Raw genomic sequence first — 19,020 nt, 5'->3', positions numbered from 1 at the left:
TTGGTTAACCTTGACAGAAGGGAGAAAGAAGGGATTGTTTTCCTTAGTTAAAATTAGATGCCAACAAATTATTTTTTAAATATGTTTTTATTGACTTCAGAGAGAGGGATAGAAACATCAATGATGAGAATCATTGATCGGCTGCCTCCTGCATGCCCCCTACTGGGGATTGAGCCCCAAACCCAGGCACTGCCCTGACCATGACCTCCTGGTTCATGGGTCGATGTCAAGCACTGAGCCACACCGGCTGGGCCCCAAAAAATTATTTTGAAGGGTTACCTCAGAACACTTGTACTCTAGCAAACATGCTGGTACAGTTAGTTATTAATGCCTTGTAGAGTTAGTTTTACTGGTTTTCCAGTTCTCTGATCCCATTCAGTTATATTACTTTAAATAGTTTAAAATAAGAATAGGATAATCAGTAATTCAAGAATTGTGCACTCCATTCACTCATTCATTCAATTACCTTTGGGGTACCAAGTACCAGAGGGTCCAGAGATAAATATTTCTCTCCATAGTTTAATTTTAGAAGAGAGAGAGAATCTTAGCACATTGAGGTATCTGACTGTTGCAGTGTGTTTACATGATAGGAAGTAAGACCAAATGGGCATTAGTCCAAGAGAAAAGACAAAAAAAAAAAAACACCTGCAGGGCCAAGACTAGCTCCCTGGGCTCTTGACTCCAGCACTGCTCATTCCAGCAAAGACCAGAAGAGTTCACCTTTTTATTACTGCCCAATAGAGTAGCCCTGTTATGTGACACAGGTGGGCAGCTCCCCACTAATATAAATCAGTCACATTTTACTGGGCACATTAAAATTGCGTATCTGGCCCAGCTGGTGGGGCCCAGTGGTTGTCAACCCATGAACCAGGAGGTCATGGTACATTGTTACCAGGTACATTGTTAGTGTTTGCAGATTAAATTGAATATTAAATAGCAAAATAAAAGTGAATTTTTAATTTCTTAGTAGTATACCTCCTCCGTCTGAAGTTTATAATCCCAGCTACCAAAGGCAAAGAGAAGGGTGATATCGCTTGTGCTTTTCTTTGCTAGACAGGAAAACAATCCCAGGACTAAGAAGTGAGTCCTACTGGCAGGTTGTCGGGACCCCTACAGACATCATTGTCATGTGACTCTAAGGATGGTCCCCTATCCTTGACTGTATTGGTCTTATTGACTAAACTGTGTACTGATGGTATCCCCTGGCCCGTACTGTTTTCTGACTGTGGAGATGACAACGCTCTAACTTACCTGGAGGAAGTGTCGTCAGAAAGTCAAGCAAACCCCTCCTCCTCTGACTGGAAATAGCCTTCTCTACCTGTCAGAGACCTCATTACTCATCTCTTCCGCAAAATTCATTAGGTCAAAGTCATCAGTTCTTTGCCATGTTAATGTACAACAGATGTGACTAATCATATAATGGAGCTCTTCCTCAACCGAAGGGGAAATAACTGAATGTTTTTAATTTTATCAATTGATTTTCTCTCAGATTTTTTGAAAACTTCAGTCTTCTGCTGCTAGAGAGCACTGACAGGCAGTTAGGTACATGAACGAGAGCAAGCGAGTGTTAGTGAAAGCACAGACAGTGCCGACACCAAACGGCTTGCTTTTTTTCAGAAGTATATGTGCTTGTGATTATAATTTTTGATTGCATGAATTTTTTCCTGGAAAAGTTCATCGTTTGCAAGATGGGATTCAATTTAGCAATCACCTGGTATTCTTTAGAGAGAGCCAGGGCTTTCATGTGCTCTGATTGCCAAAGTTGGGAGCTGCAGTTGTAGGTCCTAGGGGACAATGGTAGGGGGCTTTACAAACAGGTCTGGAGACAGCTGAGGGGAGAAGAGAATGGGCTTAAGGATGCAGACGTGGGCAGCACGCTGCCAGCTGGGCACCCCTCAGCTGGGGAGGTTGTGAGCTGGACCCCTGATAAGAGGGATGCCCACATCTGATTTTACAAACTGTCAAGATGGACACTGCAGCCAGTGCATTTTCTTCCATCATAAAATAAAAGTAGAAAAAAATATAGCAAGAAGTGGGGGGGAAAAGCCTTTAAAAAGTTTTATCTATGGAAGCTCTGCCGTTTTCCTTCTTTCCAGTAAATATAAGAGCTAAAACATCCAGACCTTGGCATGAATGGATCTTACATAAAATTCTCGACTTTACATCCAGAGGGAAGAGGTAAGTTAGCTTCTGCACACATATTCATTAGAGCTGTAAGGGGCCTAGAAAAGTCATGTGCCACTGTAATCATATATCCTATACATACATACATACATACTAGTCTCCTGTATTGAGATAAAAGGCAATGTCTCACATAATGGCACTTTGCATACTACTTAACTATGAAGTGGGATTAGAGCACCATCTTGTGGCCAAATCCTATAAAATAAAGAGCTACTATGCTAATTAGACCTGGTGGCAGAATGACCTTCTGACCAGTGGGAGGGGCCTCAAGGCAGCAGGGCTGCAAGGGCCAAGCCCCTTGCATGAATTTCATGCATCGGGTCTCTAGTAAGTACATATATAACATGCTGAACACAATAAACAGCCCCTATTTCACTCTTGGGAGTTTGTTTTTAGTAATATAGTTAGTTCACTTTCTCATGATCACATAAACCATTTTGAGAATAATATTCCCTATTGTATATATATAGATAGTAAGAGCATATGTACTAAAAAGAATAAGGCTTATGTAATTGAGTCTGTAGACATCAATCTTACATTTTTGGCTAAGGAACTTCTTTTAGAGCCATTATATTTTGGGCTTAGGGAGCTGGAGTGGAAAGAGGTGAGAAAGGGTGTCAGAATTTCAAAGTAAATAATTCTAATGTCTTTCTCCTGGGCCAAGTTCAAGTATCAGTACTTTTATATCCCCACCAATTTCCTATGGTCATAGCAACTATCTTCGCAATTCGGATTAGACCAGTGGTTCTCAACCTTCTGGCTCTTTACATACAGTTCCTCATGTTGTGACCCAACTATAAAATTATTTTCGTTGCTACTTCGAAACTGCAATGTTGCTACTGTTATGAATCGTAATGTAAATATCTGATATGCAGGATGGTCTTAGGCGACCCCTGTGAAAGGGTCATTCGACTGCCAAAGGGGTCGCGACCCACAGGTTGAGAACCGCTGGATTAGATAATCAAAAACCTAGTTCTCCAAATGCTCACTGAATGCTCTAGGTTACACACCCATTTTGACATCCTTGTAACCCACACATTCCTCTTGGCCACACATCAAACTCATGCAGGATTTATAATTATTGTCCAGATTGGTTCCAAGTTTCAAGCTATTTCATATAGAACTGCAAAAGTATGTTAATAATTTGTTTTCTACTTTCCAGCCCTTCATATGTTCATGGGTGCTTTTAAAAGGTACAACCTAATTCAGGTTCAAAGGAGACTTTACTTAGAAATATGTTGAGCTCAATCTCCATAAGGAATTTGGATCTCTTTGCTTGCAGAATAATTTTTATGAACCAGAACTAGCTTTGCTCCATATGTAAACTCAGAAGCATTCAAGGTTTCAAAGCTTGAAAGCCTACGGGTGAGGATACGTCCCTCTGGCTTTGTAGGTCAAGGTCCTGCAAACTGCCCTGAACAGAATTTTGGGATCACATTATCAGCACTACTAATTGGGTAATTGGGGGGGGGGGGGGGGGGGGAGGCGCCAGGGGAGATTTACTGAGTTTGCAACTAAATTCTTTTAAGAGCCTTTGAAAAAAATATTCACCTAAAATAAAATTCAAACACTCAACTAGAAAACCGAGTTTTGCATGTGATGGATGAGTAAGTGGTTAGAGGACATGTATCATGTTTTGCTTCCAAGAAACCTTCTGTAATCTCTCTTCTCCTTTGGTGTCAATGAGCTGCTTGTCAAATCATGTTTGCTTATTGTGGGTGACACACTTATGTGCAGCATTTTACTACTGAGTTTGGCCCTCTGTCCCTGGTTCAATTATTAGGAGGTTAACTCTCAAAAGAAAGGTGAAATAATTTACCTTTAACCCACCAGTTCAACCAACTACGCAATTCTCAAACCTTCCACTCCAGTCTGTGTTAGCTGTGATATCTGCAAACCTGCATACATGTGACATTAAGTCCCACTTTCCTAACCAGTCTCAGGAAAGTGTCCGAGGTCCTTCATCTTCCTTTATAAAGAAGATTTCATAGCAACAGTGCTATCCGTTTAAACATTTTACCTTTTCTATTCCCGACTCCCCAGTCCCACTTTTCTTGTTAACCCCTGGGAGTGACTACTGGACAACTGAAACTGAAAATTATTACTGCTGCCAAAAAGTTAAAAAGAAATAAATCAAAGAGAGTTTGCAGATGGATTACAGAACTGAACACAAAGGATTAAAGAGCCAGAGGACACACTTAAGATTTGTCCTCTATCAAATTAAATGTTACAGTAAAATACTTAGAACAGTGCTTGGCACATAGTAACTATGATTATTATTATGAAATATTAAATTGATAAATACATACTTTATTTTTCCATTAGCACTGGCATCAATACTTTAAGCTGCTTTTTGATCTTCGTGTTTTCTTTTAAAAACATAAAATGTATCTTTTCTGCCATTTACATTATAGAAACTAAATAGCTATGAATTACTATACAGATTTTTAAACCTAGAATCTAGAGATCAAGTAAATACCTAATTGCTATAATATGCACCCTACATTTCTAAAGGTTAAGTAATAACATTACTATTTTAGCTAAAATTATATTAGAGAGGGAAAGTTCACTCACCTGGGTATATCAAATTAAACTACAATGAAACAATTAGAGAAAGAGTACCTTTTTTATTGTTATTACAGTGAAGTTCACATAAAACAAAGAAAAAGAAAAAAATACATTCAAATTATACCTCAAAGCTAGAAGGGAATAAAATACCCTAATTGTACAAGTAATATACAATAATAAAACCAAGGACCTAGAAAAAATTTATTGGGAAAACATCAAAAATGATGATGAAACAAAAATTATTTTTTTAAAAAAACAAAACCTGTGCCCTGATGAATACTTGTTTACTTTTAGGAACTCGGTATAAGGAATAAAACATATTTCTTTACAATTTGAAAAATGTAAAGGTTTGGACATCTGACTCTTGTCTCAATGTTTTGCTTACAACTTTCAGGTTCCCACACCTTTGGCTGGCTAGCCGGCAGTGATGGTCTTTTCTGCTCTGAAATTCTTTCTGGGTTTGGAATAGTCCCAAGGCCGTCTGTTCTCAGTGAATCCGTAGAGTTTCCTCAGTGCCACTCTAGCAGCTTCTTCTTCTGCAACCAGGACTGTCTCCCCAGGTCCTTCTGCAAGCAACTTTTTATCACTAGAGTAAAAACAACAGCAGTCCGAAATTACCTGGTGCATCCACACATCAGTTTGCCTTGTAGATCTTATTTTGGCAAAATCATCCACCAGAGGAATAGAAACACTGTACCATTTTTCCTCTCTACCAGCAATAGTGTATAGACTGCTGATAAAGGATGTGTTTAAGGGTTGCCCATCTGAGGAGCAAAGGAGTATCTTACATTTTGCTTTACACTTTAATTAAAACTAAAGGTGAAACTTTATACCACCACCCATTTTCTCCCCGTGATGTCCTCCATTGCTTTTATAGCTAAAAAGCCCTACATCATATACAATTAGAAAAATGTTCACTTACCTTCTTAGTTATCTTAATATTCACTGTTTACATTTAACCCTCAAATCCACCTGAAATCAATTTGGGGTAGGTCACTGTTCCCTAAGAAAACTAAAAAGTTCTGAACATGAGTTGATTTATACATTCCTATGGACAATAAAACCTTTCTTTTTCCAGTTCTTGGCTCAGCTGAAACTGTTACAAGTGTGGCTTACTGTTAAATCTGCAAAACTTGAATCAAAACTTTTACTTTTTTCTACAGAAATATTTAGATTAACATATACTCCATGAAATTTATAGTAATAGTTGGTTATCAAAAGCTACTGTTAGCATGAAAAAGGTGAAGGGATTAAGACGTGCCAACGGGAAGTTACAAAATAGTCACGGGATGTAAAGTACAGCACAGCCCAGGCAGCGTGGCTCAGCAGTTGAGCATCAACCTGTGAACCAGGAGGTCACAGGTGGGCACATGCCTGGGCTGAGGGCTCAATCCCCAGTGTGAGACACGCAGGAGGCGGCCGACCAATGATTCTCTCTCATCATTGATGTTTCTATCTCTCTCCCTGTCTCCTTTCCTCTCTGAAATCAATAAAAATATATTAAAATATTAATAATAAAGTACAGCATAGGGAATATAGTCAGTAATATTGTAATGACTATGCATGGTGCCAGGTGGGTACTGGAAATATAGAAAAATCACTTTGTAAATTATATAACTGTCTAACCACTATGCTGTACACCTGAAAACAGGATACAATATTGTCAATGGTAATTGAAAAATAAAATTAAAATTAGAAAAAGAGCCTGGCCTTTGTGGCTCAGTGTTCAGCAGCAACCTATGAACCAGGAGGTCTAAGTTTGATCCCTGGTTGGGGTAGATGCCCGGGTTGAGGGCTTGATCCCCAGTAAGGGGCATGCAGGAGGCAGTCAATGAATGATTCTCTATCATCATTGATGTTTCTCCCTCTCTCTCTCTCTCTCTCTCTCTCTCTCTCTCTCTCTCTCTCTCTCCTCTCTCTCTCTCTCTCTCTCTCTCTCTCTCTCTCTCTCTCTCTCTCTCCTCTCTCTCTCCCTTCCTCTCTGAAATTAGTAAAAATATATTTTAAAAAAGAGAAAGAAAATCCAGGGTGGAAAGAATGATACATACTATTAGCAATCCACAGATGACTAAGTAGTACATAATCACAGGAATGAGATTTTAAATAGTTTTTAATACTATTAGAGGTCCTACTAAGGAACTGTGAAAGTCATTTTTTAAGGCTTTCAATCAATATAATGAAATTAAGATTAAAATGTTACTAACCAGTATAAGCCAACAAAATACAGAGGCACAGCTGTGGTGCTTCCAGACTGCCTGGTAAGCCTCGGTTCAGGAGCTGAAATATTCCTTTTCTTCAATTCTTCCACCAGTAGCCCCATGGGATTGATGACCTTCCAAATCTCAAAGAGTTCTTTCCCAGTCAGTTGAGTAATTAAGAAGTCCTGCATATAAAAATAAAATTTATACATTTAAATTAGTGTAAAGAAAATAAAGACCATAATTCAAAGTACAATTTTAAAACCTGAATTAAAAACTGAATGGGAAATGAAAAAAAATGTACTATTCCTTTACATTTGCATGTAGTTTTCTCATATAAACTTTATTCCAAAAATCATGGTTGAAGGTAATATCCTGTCTCATAATTTAGAAATATATTATCAATAAGAAAAATATTTTTACAGTTTAATTAATAAACTAATAACTTCTGGCAGAAACTCTTATAAAAAGGCACTAAAGGTCTTCTGGGTAACAGTACTACTTTGTCTAAGTTCATGATTTTAAAAAATAATTGAAATAATGATTTCAGGATTCCGGCAACTGTGAAGCTGGGAGATCACGGCCAGGCTGAGAACATGGGATCTCACTGCCCTCTCAGCCCTCGAACTGCCCCTGAACACCCTCAGTAAAATGCTTTGATTTACGTCCCTCAACATAATAATTTCACATGAACTGCCTTTTAAGTGTTTATGACTTACATACTTTCAGTTTATAAAACTAAAAAAAAACTGAGGAAAAAATTATGATCATTCAAAGCACAAGAGAATTTTTTGGCAATAAATTATATTTTATGGAGTTATAGACATAAATATTAATGTTCACAATACACTGCAATTAACTTGTGTGAACAAACACAGTGTAATAGGAGGGATAAATGGGGGCAAATGGGAGAAATAAGAGAGATTCCTCAGTTCACAAAATAGTCAATTCATTACACTTCCCCAAGTGCCAGACCTCTATTTCAGCTTCATTAATAAAACATATTTCGAAGTCCATTCTCAGTTGGGGATTTTGAATATCTTAATGTACAGAGATGCCTTATAAGACACCAGAGGCTCAGTGCACAAAATTTGTGCACGGGGTGGGGGTGTCCCTCAGCCCAGCCTACACCCTCTCCAATCTGGGACCGCTGGCTCCTAACCACTCACCTGCCTGCCTGCCTGATCACCCCTAACTGTCCTCCCCTGCTGGCCTGATTGCGCCTAACTGCTCTCCCCTGCCCCCACTACCGTGGCTTTGTCCAGAAGGATGTCCAGTCTAATTAGCATATTATCCTTTTATTAGTATAGATACATGGTTATTCACTATATGCCATCAGTAATCTCTCATCATTGATGTTTCTCTTTCTCTCTCTCTGGTCCTCTCTGAAATTAATAATATATATATATATTTTAAAGACACATTTTTTAATAAAAGAAATTTTTCTTTCTATCTCAGGTATGTCCCAGTATGTGCAATTAATAATGACCTACCCTGATGAAAAGTGCAGTCCTCTCAGGTCCGCTGCTCTGTAGCAGGGCTCCAATTACGGCAAAGAAAGTCTGCCGTAATACAGTCGGGGGCACTGGGAATTCTGCACTCAGCGTTAGCTGCTCCACAGCCAAGTTTCTAGCCACGTGACACACGACTTCCTCACCAGTGAGAAAGTCAACAAGACTTTGAACACCTTCAGTGGCCAAGTCTGGGAATGCGTTCTCAAGAAATTGTGTGAGGCAAGCTTTTGAAAAAGATGACCCCTGTTCAAATAGTTCTTGATTATCTTTAATATTCAGAAGAACAGATTCTTTCTCCACTCCAAGTTTCTGGCGTTTGGCCTCCTCACTTTTAATATAGCAGCTATTAACAAATGCAGTTTTGAGAAGATCTAAGGAAAAGGTTTCCTGTAACCGATGTCCAAATGCCTGTATTTCAGCATGGTAATCCCAGTTGGGCTTCTCTGAACTGAAAATGTAAAACAGAAGACAGTAGTAACACATGGTAAAGAAAAGGACAAGATGTTGCTATCATGCAAAAATTTTTCATTGTGTTGCAATTTTGTTAATTATATAAGAAATTTAAAATTTTTTTCATTTTTTTGTCCTAACCGGTTTGGCTCAGTGGATAGAGCGTCGGCCTGTGGACTGAAAGGCTCCCAGGTTCGATTCCGGGCAAGGGCATGTACCTTGGTTTCGGGCACATCCCCAGTAGGGGGGTGTGCAGGAGGCAGCTGATGGATGTTTCTCTCTCATTGACGTTTCTAACTATCCCTCTCCCTTCCTCTCTGTAAAAAATCAATAGAATATATTTTTTTTTTAAAAAAAAGATTTTCATTTTTAATGCCAGACTTTGATTTCCTAAAAGTTAAAATTCAAGCCAGACGATTACTTGTTCTTTGCTAGCTACACTGCTGGATTAATTTTCCCTTTGAGCCAAATGCTATATTAACGTGCTCTAACCATAGAACTATACTTAATGTCTAGGTGGGAAGTACAAATTATAATTTCACATATTCAAGCCATAAACAATAAGTACCTTGTATTTGTCTTATATTTTATTAAGTTTTGAAAACATTCATTTAAATTAGCAATTAAGTAGTATACTACCATTATAAGTAGGTTAAAAGTCCATACCCAAGAATGACTAAAAGATATTTTTTTAAAGACAACGCACCCAAAATAAAACTTTTAAATAAAAGAGGGCAGCAAAATATAAAGACCTGGGTTATAAGTAATAAAATGGATATATAACCTGTAAGTTTCTTCCAACTATAAAAGCCTAAGATAACTACATAATAACAAAGAAATGTGAATTTAAAATAAATGCTACTTTTGCCTATTAGAGAAAGAACTATTTGTGTTCAAAGAGTATAGGAATATGAACATGTCTATTCCTACTGGTAGGCGTATAGACTGGATTAAGTATTTTGGGGGGATGGGAAGGACAATATTGAAGTAGCTATGGAAATTCCGTCTTAAATCCTCAAAGGAGTAATAGTTCAAAGCTATTCATTTGTTAGGTCGGTTGTAATAGCAATAACATGGACCTTAAATACACATAAGTGGAGCCATAAAAGAGTGAAGTGCATCTGTTTGTACCGGCACGACGACGTCAGACACATGATCAAAGAGAAAAAGACGCAGCGTGTGTGGGCAGTCGGATCGGATTCGGACCGACAAGACCTACGTCCCTTCCCACGGACCTTCCAGTTCCGGAGCGAGAGTAATGGGGGAAAACCTAAAGCCAGAAAGTTTCTCTTTTCGCTGGACAGGGGGTGTGGTGGAATACACTTGGTTTTTTCCTCCCTCTGAACCGCATCGCTGTGGAGTGTTGTCTCCCCTCTTGCCCGCACCCACAGACACCTCAGACTTCACAAAGCAGGGGCCCCACACCCGAGGCCACAGGAAGGTCGCCCTGCGCCGGCTCGCGGCCCACAGCTCGCGCCCTGCGTCTCGCGGGGAGTTCCCACGCGCCGGGCGGCTCCACGCGCGGCCGAAACCCGCTTCCTCTGGCTCGGTCCACGCGTCCTCGTCGCAAGCGTGAGTGTCTCCATCGCAAACCTCCCAGGCTCGAACCAGGGGCGCCTCAGCGGCCACCTACCCTCCCCGCCGCGGGGCCGAAGCCCTGTGGGAGGCCCCGGGTCCTCGACCGCCACCCGGACCCTTCCCGAGGCGGCTCCTACCGGCGCACGGGCGGCGGCGGGTTCCGGAGCAGGCGCCACCGCTCCAGCTCCTTTTGGAAGCGGACGGCGGCACGGAAGGTCTTCACTCCCCGAACCGCCGGGGCGAGAGCGGGGGCGGCCGGGGCCAGGAGGCAGCGAGGCCCCCGCAGCAGCAGCCTTCCCAGCCCGGAAGCCATTGCAGGGGCGAGGGCAAGGGTGGGCGGAAGGAAAAGCGGCGGGTCAGTGTCGCGGTAACACAGTCCCCCCGGAATCCGAGCGCTGAGCTGGGCCGGGCCGGGCCGGGACCAACACGCAGTGGGCGGGGCGGCTGTGTTTTCTCAACAAATATCTGCAGGGTGACAAAGAGGGAGGGAGGATCTATAGACAAACAGGGTCTTAGACACAACCAAGTATGGACCTAGTTAGGACCCTGGTTGGAACAAATCAACTGAAAAAAATGAGATGTGGATTATTTGGATACTGAGAAGCTTTTAAATAATATCAGATAATTATTTGGGGGTGGGGGGTGGAGGGTCCTCAATGGCGGTATTTTAGTTTTGTTTTTCTTTAAATCTTTAACTTTTAGAGAGTTACACTGACATATTTACTTGTGAAAAAGAAGGTATCAGATTTTCAAAATAATCAGGGTGGCAGTAGGTGGGGTTATTCTTGAAATAAGCATGACCCTGAGTTGCCGTCAGAACTAAAGCAAAGCCCTCACCAGGTAGCTCAGTGGGTTAGAGCATCGTCCTGATGCACCAAGGCCCTGGTTACATCCCTGGTCACGGCACATGCAAGAAGCAACCAATGAATGCATGAATAAGTGGGCAACATGTGGATGTTTCTTTCTCTCTCTGCCCCCCTTCCTCTCTCTCAAATTAGTAAATAAAAATATAAAAATAAATAAAGCTGTTCCTTAAAAATAAAAAGAAATAAAATAAAATAAAATTGAAGGCAGATTAGGCCAGTCGTCTGCTCAAACCCTCCAGTGGTTTTCCATCTCACTTAAAGTCAAAGTCCTTACCATTCCACAGGGCTCAGCATGGTCTGTCTGTCTGGTGACCCTTCTGTCCTCACCTCCTTCGGCACTCCTCACTCGCTCCGCTCCAGCCGCCCTTGCCAATTCTAGAAAACCCTAGGCATGTTCTCACCCCAGGGCCTTAGCACTTGCTCTTCCCTTTCCAGGACAGCACTTGTCCCATTTTTCCACACAGCTACTCCCTCCTCTCCTGTTTTGCGCAAATGACCCCTTCTCCACGAAGCCTTTCCTGGCCATTTGTCTCAGGTTGCATTCTCTGCAAGCAGATGCTGACACGGAGGTTGGCGCACAAAGTGTTTATTAGGATCCATGGCTGTGAAGGAAGGAGGTGTAACAGGAGTAGGCCTACAAAGTCAGCTGCAGTGCAGGCCTGGCAAAGCCTCATCCAACCCAGGAGAGCGTTCTGGAGCCAGTGTTGCCCATCAGTGGGTCCTGGGTCTGGCTGAAATGGCCAGGCCTTTACATTCATGTCTCATTTAGTTACCAAATTCAGGCTGCCTGTGGAGGACATGGCTGAGCCATAGTGGCTCTCTGAAACTAAGGCAGACTCCGAAAGAGAGGAAAGCTAGGGACTACCTGCTGACCACACTCCTTCCAAGAAGTCACACCTGGGGAGTGTACCTCCGGATCTACCACACTAGCCTATGTAAAATTGCAGCACCTCCTAGAGTTCCTATCACCCTGCCACTTTTATTTTCTCCACAGCATTTGACATCTGTTAATATACTAGGTAACTTACTTATTTTCTTATCTGGTTCTGTCACTGGAATATAAGTTCTAAGGATAAAGCGATTTTTGCCTCACTTAAGCACAGCTGTATTTAGAGTGGAGCCAGGCTCAGAGCCCACATTCAATAATAAATAAATATTTGCTGTTGAAAAGAAAAGTTGTTCATTAGCCTGTTTAGCCATTATACTGTACAAGCCTTACAAGAACCACATCTTTTTCATCTTGTCAGTGCCTGGCACATAGTAGGTATACAATACACTTTTGTTGAATAGATGAATAAATGTATCCATGAATGGATATTAGCTGCATCATAAGTAAGTATCAACACAACACTGTCCAGCAGAAATACTATGTGAGCCACATATATAATTTAAAATTGTTAGCCATATTAAAACATAAGAAGAAACAGGTAAGATTAATTTTAATAATATATAATTTAGTTCAATATATCTAAAATGTATCATTTCAACATGTAATCAATATAAACATTATTAATGAAATATCTTGCATCCCTTTGCTTCTGCACAAAGTCTTTAACATTTTGTACTCATACCACATCTCAGTTGGGACTAGATACATTTCAAGTGCTGGGTACCCAGCTGTGCAGTGCAGTTCTAACACAATTCTGCAGTTCAGGAGTCAACATAATGTAGTGTGTGGGGAGGGCTGGAAAGGGGAGGTCTCTGGAGTCAATGACTTCTTGGGTCCCAATCATGTCTCATTAACTTACTTGCAGTCGATGTTCTCCAGCTAAAAGCCACCAGGAACACATCTGTAGCTGAATAAGTTGGTTTGATTGCCTATTGGAGGGGAGTCAGTGATAAGGAAGGACTTAAAGGATTCACATTTGTGTTAGGAGATGATTTGGGGAGAGTTTACGGAACAGGGGCTTCCCTCTGGACTGCATACTGTCAGGAAGTGGGGTTCATTTTATGATTAGACTAGTGACCCAGTGCACGGATTTGTGCACATTGAAAGAAAATTAATTAGATTTACAGCAGTCGCCAAATCTTGGTCCATGGACCACTGATGGTCCCTGAGGTCTGAAGGGTTGGCGACTACTGAATTAGAAGGTGGCCAACTGGGCGAGATGGGCCGGACACCCCCTGGAGCCAACCTCCTATGGTCCCTCCCCAGCCAGCTGCAACTGGGGTGGCACTGTGGCTCAAAAGGTGTCTGCGGAGTGAGTGGGGCCCCTCCAGCAGCTGGGGTCCTGGAGTGCGTGAGGGCACTCTGCAAAGCTGCTGTCATGCATGGTGTGGAATGCAAACGCAAGTGTGCAGTAAACCACATTCGGGGCCAACAGTGCCCAGCAACAACATAACCCATGGCTGAAGGTGGAATCGCATGCCCCGTGAGGAATCGGGCTCCCTCCACTCTGGTTCTGGGGTATGTCACCCAAGAACCGCCACTGCCAAGTCACAGCAGCTCCTGTGTTGAACATCTGCCCCCTGGTGGTCAGTGAGCATCATAGTGACTAGTCAGATGGAGGGAGGGACACTTAGCATATTAGCCTTTTATACATGGAGATATCTTAATAAATCTTGTCTAGATGTAGCAAGACTAAACTGAGGCTAATGCTATAATTGGTAAAGAACCAGGAGTCACTTGTATTAGCTAGAATTGGGGATTGTTTGGTCACTTTTGTGGCTTGGACAATATTCATGTTCTTGCTGTTTAAATATGCTTATGAAGCCACCTTGTCTGCTGCTATGTTCCATAGGAATAAGCTGTGAGCACCCAGGCAGTTCGTGGCAGCATCAACCCTGGTTGATAGTACCAGGCCAGCGCCTGGAGGTCAGGGCTGCCTTTCTGCTTCTCATAGCGATGTGACCGTAAGCAAGCGATTTAACTTCTCCTTGGTTCAGTGGTCTTCTCTCTAAAATGAGAATGCAAGAGCGACGATCTCTCCACTTCTTAAGGTTGTCTGTCATCAGTATTAAGGGCGATACTCCATGTAAAGAAACTGGGCCAGTGTCTAGTATGTAATCACCATTTAGTGAGTGTCACCTACTATCTGCCGAAGATTCTCAATGGCACTATACTTTTTCACATTAACATCTCTGAAATGAGGGTGCCTTCCAAATAATGGCTTTTTAGAATGAATACAATGTAGTAGTATCATTTTCTGGTTTGGGGGACAAATCCTCTTCCCTGCCAACTGCTCAATCCATTCCTGTATAAAGGACTTCACTTTCTGTGGACAAAAGAAAGGGGCCACGTAATAAACCTGACAAGCTCAGGGGAGGCCTGTATGTCAGGCCTTACAAACTCAGAGATGGAAAGTAACCACATAGGATCCTTGAACATAAAAATTCCTGACTAAAAGTGAGTCATAACAGCAGCGTTAAAGGTAAACTATACTTTCTACCTGAGATGATTGCTACCATACTGCATATGCCTCTCCGTTTTACTTTTTATCTTATCCTAGAGATTTCCCTACAGTGCCTTCTTCTGCCTCCTTACTCTACCACCAATGGATTTCTTGTGACCCTCTTTATGTTTCCTCCTTTTATGCTAACGTATAAAATAAGATGCAAAACTGCCATTCTTTGGAAGATTTTCTCCATCTGTTGAGATTTTGCTTTCCGGAAACTGTCCTCAGTTGGGCGTAAATAACCCCCTATAATCCTTTTCTTTAGACTGGACTTCCTTTCCTCTGCTTTTTCAACCTTGACAACTTTCCCTGCTCCTGGACGGGCGCCCCGCCCCCCCCCCCCCCCCTCCCTTCCTCTCTCTTCCTCTCTCCCGGGCCTGGTAAATGTGGATGCGCTGCTTCCCCAGGAAATACGGCGCCACCGCGCAGCGCTCGGGAGCTTACGGCGCGGCGCCCACGCGGCCCGGAGCCCCAGCGAAACCGGCGGGTCTGGCCGCCCCGCCCGCCGCGGTCAGCTGATGGGCCGCCCTCCCCGAGGCCGCCGCCGCCGCGCGAACATGGCGGCCGAGATCCACTCCAGGCCGCAGAGCAGCCGCCCGGTGCTGCTGAGCAAGATCGAGGGGCACCAGGACGCCGTCACCGCCGCGCTGCTCATCCCCAAGGAGGACGGCGTGATCACCGCCAGCGAGGACAGGTCTGGCGGCGCGGGGCCGAGGGGCGGCGGGGCGGCCCGTTCTCCCGCGGGCGGCGGGGTGCAGGGGCGGTGGGGTCCGCGGGCCCGGCCCTCTGCGCGCGGGGGCGGCCCGGTCCCCAGGACGCGCGGCCCGCCGCGCCCCTGTCCGCCGGGACTCTCGGTTCCCACCCGCCAGCCCTCCAGTTCCCGTCCCCGCCGCGCGGTCCCTTCAGGTCCCTGCCACGCCCCTCCACTCCGGGACCCTGGTTCCCGGCGCCCCTCCCGCCGGGCACCCCCGTTTTCTGTCCCACTGCGCCCTTCCCGCCCGGCACCCCCCGGTCCCGGTCCCACTGCGCCCCTCCAGCCCGGGATCCCGCCGCGCCTCTCCCCGCACCCCGCCCCTCCATCCCGGGACCCCAGTCCCCGCCTCTCCTTTCTGGGATTTTGCCCGACCTCAGGGGGCTTTCCTTGCCCCCCTGGTCAGTTCAAGCCTCCTGCTCCAAGAGCCGGGAGGACGGGCGGCCGGTCCCCGCCCGCGGGCCCTGGTGTCCGGGATTCCCTGAGGGCGCGGAGCCTCCAGGGCTGCCACTCTCTTCCTTCTGCTTCCCTCGGCTTCTCAGGTCCCTCCGCAGCACCCAGGGCCCTAGAGCACTTATTTTTGCACAGCTGCAAGAACCACCTGAACTCTTATTTCCTGAATAGCCTGGGTTTTTTTTTAAAGGGGACTCTTTTTTTTTTTTTTTTAAGTCTTAGATGTTTTTATTTTCAAGGAAATTTTATATTCCTATCATTCCTGGAAAACCAGCATCCCTTGTCGTAAAGAATGAAACTAATGGCTAAAACATGTTAATCTGTGTGCTGCACCTTAAGTCAGTTCTCTCTTGTATTAAGATGTCCTGCATTGAATGCCCACTGTTCTTTGGGAAACACTGATCCATCCGACCAGATGTTCTCATTTTACCCAAAAAGAAACTGAGGCCGGTGAAGAGTCACCGAAATATTGAGATATTGGTGAAGCCAGAAATGCCACCCAGCACTCCCCACTCCATCTCTCTGGGCTTCCCAGGTCTGTGTGATTGATTGGAGAAATATATGTTAGAACCTGAGCTTTTAAAAACCCTCAACATTTGAAGGGTTACTGCTTAACTGTGGGAATTTGGAGGAAATGACTTATGTTTATTGCGTTGAACTATGCCCCTGGTACAATGAGTGGTCTTAAATGGGGATATTCCACAAGTTAAAAGGCTTTCTTTTGGAAGACAGAAGTACTGCTGTTCTCTGAGAGCCGAAGGCACAGTGTCCGGCCTTTTGTAATCGTATGTTTGGAAATAACTAACATTGAGAGCCTGTCCAGAACCGGAAGCTCCCAGCGCCTATTTGACCTCTGTATTTTGCTTTGGAGTGAATTTATTGTGAGCAGGTAGTGGCCTCTTGCCGCCAGCTTGCAAGTTACTGACCCCAAACAAAGTGGGGAGTGATTGGTAGGACCTGGGTGTGGGAGAGAGAGGGGTGCATGAGTCCTAAGGAGAGAAGGGGAATGTAAAAAAAGGTAAAGGGCTGAATGATGTTTGCATGATATGAACATAGGTGGAGGCACTTCATAAAAGTTAGCTGTTTTTTTATTCAGTAAAATATTTTATTTATGACTCATGCAAGTTGGGTAAATTGCTGAATATTTGAGATTATTGGCCAGGAGCAGTGCTGATAAATGTTTTATGGGAAGTGATTACATAGCTGCTCTGGGTCAGAAATGTTCTGGGGGATCCTTAGATCAGCTCATGTTTCCACTCGGGCACTGGAGGGCCCTGCCCTGGTAGATGACTGGACCAGGTGCGGGCTGGCACCTTGGGATTCTGATTTGTGTTTCAGGCCTATGGAACTTCCTTGGAGGTGGGACAGCCTTTTAAGCCAATGCCACATTTTGTGAGATTTAATGAAAGGACATGCTATGGGTTTGTGTTTTGTTGTTGTTGGTCGTGGTGGTTTGTTTTTACATTGTCATAAATATGTATCATACTCTTCAATCATTCATATATTTAGAAAAGCTGTGCTTATTGAGTACCAGGCCACGGGGACACAACAGGGATCAAAAACCTGCCCTCGCCCTAACCGGATTGGCTCAGTGGATAGAGCGTTGGCCTGCGGACTCAAGGATCCCGGGTTCGATTCCGGTCATGGGCATGTACCTTGGTTGCGGGCACATACCCAGTAGGGAGTGTGCAGGAGGCAGCTGATCGATGTTTCTCTCTCTCATCGATGTTTCTAACTCTCTATCCCTCTCCCTTCCTCTCTGTAAAAAATCAATTAAAAACAAAAACAAAAAACCTGCCCTCACGTAACCTCTGATTGATTGATTTTTATGGCCCCTGACCTGATGGAACCAACATATTGAGGAAATGGAGTGCTGACCGCCCTTATTCATCCAATAAGCATTTATTGAACACTTACTGTGTACGGACCTGTGGGATAAAAGACACCTGACTCCAAAATTGCTGTTTCCAAAGGGCTGGGCAGTGTGGTAAAGTGATGGCCCTGTGCTCTCAGCATCCAGGGTGCTGGGAAGACGGAGGAAGGAGTGTCATTAGTGAGGGCCAGGGTTCAAGGAGAGCCTTCTAGGAGAGGTGTCATTGGATGGAGGAGTGGTCAGTGTGAAGGAAGGAGGTTGCACATCTATCTTCCAGGCAGAGGGAACGAACAGGAGGGAATAAAGAACCAGTTATTTCTACGTGACCAAAGCAAAAGGTATATTGGTGGCCATGGCAGGGAGAGTAATGTCAGCTGGAACGTCCTGTGTCTAGTTTTGGAAGGGACTTACTTCGTTGTGGGCCACTCCTCAGAATTTGGACTTTATTTTGTAGGTAGTGAAGAACCATCAGAGTTCAAAGCAAGCAGATGACATGGTAGAATTTGTAGTTTTGAAATAACAATAGCTAGCTAACCTTTTAAAAGTCCCTTCTCTGTGTCAGTACAGAATTGGACCTTATGTAGGTTACCACATCCAATCCTCACACCTCCCCAGGAGGCGGGAGCAGTCACCTTCCCCCTTACCAGCACTTCCAAAATCCAGTACATTCTTAAAAGGTAAAAGTGTGGGTTTTTTGGTTTTTGTTTTTTTTTTTTTGTAAGTTAGGCCTGAAAACTCATTGGTGCTAAAACTTGACCTGAATAGGTGAGATTATTTGTAATCTTTATCCCATGCAATGTGGATTTATGTTTTACTGCAGAAATAGCAATGCATTTAATTGCAGGGTCTGTCCCAGCCTCCCCTCCCCCCCCCCCCCCCCGGAGTGTTATTGGATATACATCCTATTGCAATGGACATTTGACAGTTTAGAAACTTAGGTACAAGAGACATTGAAATAACTGCCTATGATCACATAGCTAGTAAATAATAGGACTGAGATTTGAAACTAGTTCTGACTTTGAGGCTCTAATTCTTTCTGCTATGCATCCAGTTTTTCTACGAATTTGGAGAAATTGAGTCCAGGCAATATCAGTCAGTGATTGACTATTCTGGCAGGAAGTATAAAATATTAGGATTGTACCTTTTGCTATGAATCAATTATCCTTCCTTTATACTAGTTTTCGGGGTTT

The 19,020-nt window shown here is 43.7% G+C and overlaps 2 protein-coding genes across 3 annotated transcripts in view; one reads left to right on the top strand and one right to left on the bottom strand.

Annotated features, from left to right (window-relative positions):
* Positions 1-4,796: 4,796 nt before the first annotated feature.
* MRPL44 (mitochondrial ribosomal protein L44) lies at positions 4,797-10,814 on the bottom strand. Its single transcript, XM_081095499.1, has 4 exons — positions 10,630-10,814; positions 8,444-8,912; positions 6,957-7,135; positions 4,797-5,338 (listed from the first exon to the last, which is right to left on the bottom strand). Exons 1-4 carry the CDS (start codon positions 10,803-10,805, stop codon positions 5,167-5,169), a joined length of 996 nt encoding a protein of 331 aa, XP_080951625.1. The 5' UTR covers positions 10,806-10,814; the 3' UTR covers positions 4,797-5,166.
* WDFY1 (WD repeat and FYVE domain containing 1) overlaps positions 10,161-19,020 on the top strand; it is a gene marked incomplete at its 5' end in the record, with an annotated part of 45,369 nt that continues 36,509 nt past the window's right edge. The window contains one exon of one of the 2 annotated variants that reach the window (XM_081095497.1): positions 10,161-10,486. In XM_081095497.1, the coding sequence (XP_080951623.1) occupies positions 10,173-10,486 (314 nt within the window). Of the gene's footprint in view, positions 10,487-15,271; positions 15,448-19,020 lie in introns of those variants that run through there. The other variant, XM_081095498.1, reaches the window with a different exon arrangement.

This window comes from Myotis nattereri (assembly GCF_964212035.1).
Source record: "Myotis nattereri genome assembly, chromosome: 7".
Lineage (NCBI taxonomy): Eukaryota > Metazoa > Chordata > Mammalia > Chiroptera > Vespertilionidae > Myotis > Myotis nattereri.
This window is presented reverse-complemented; position numbering and strand designations above follow the sequence as displayed.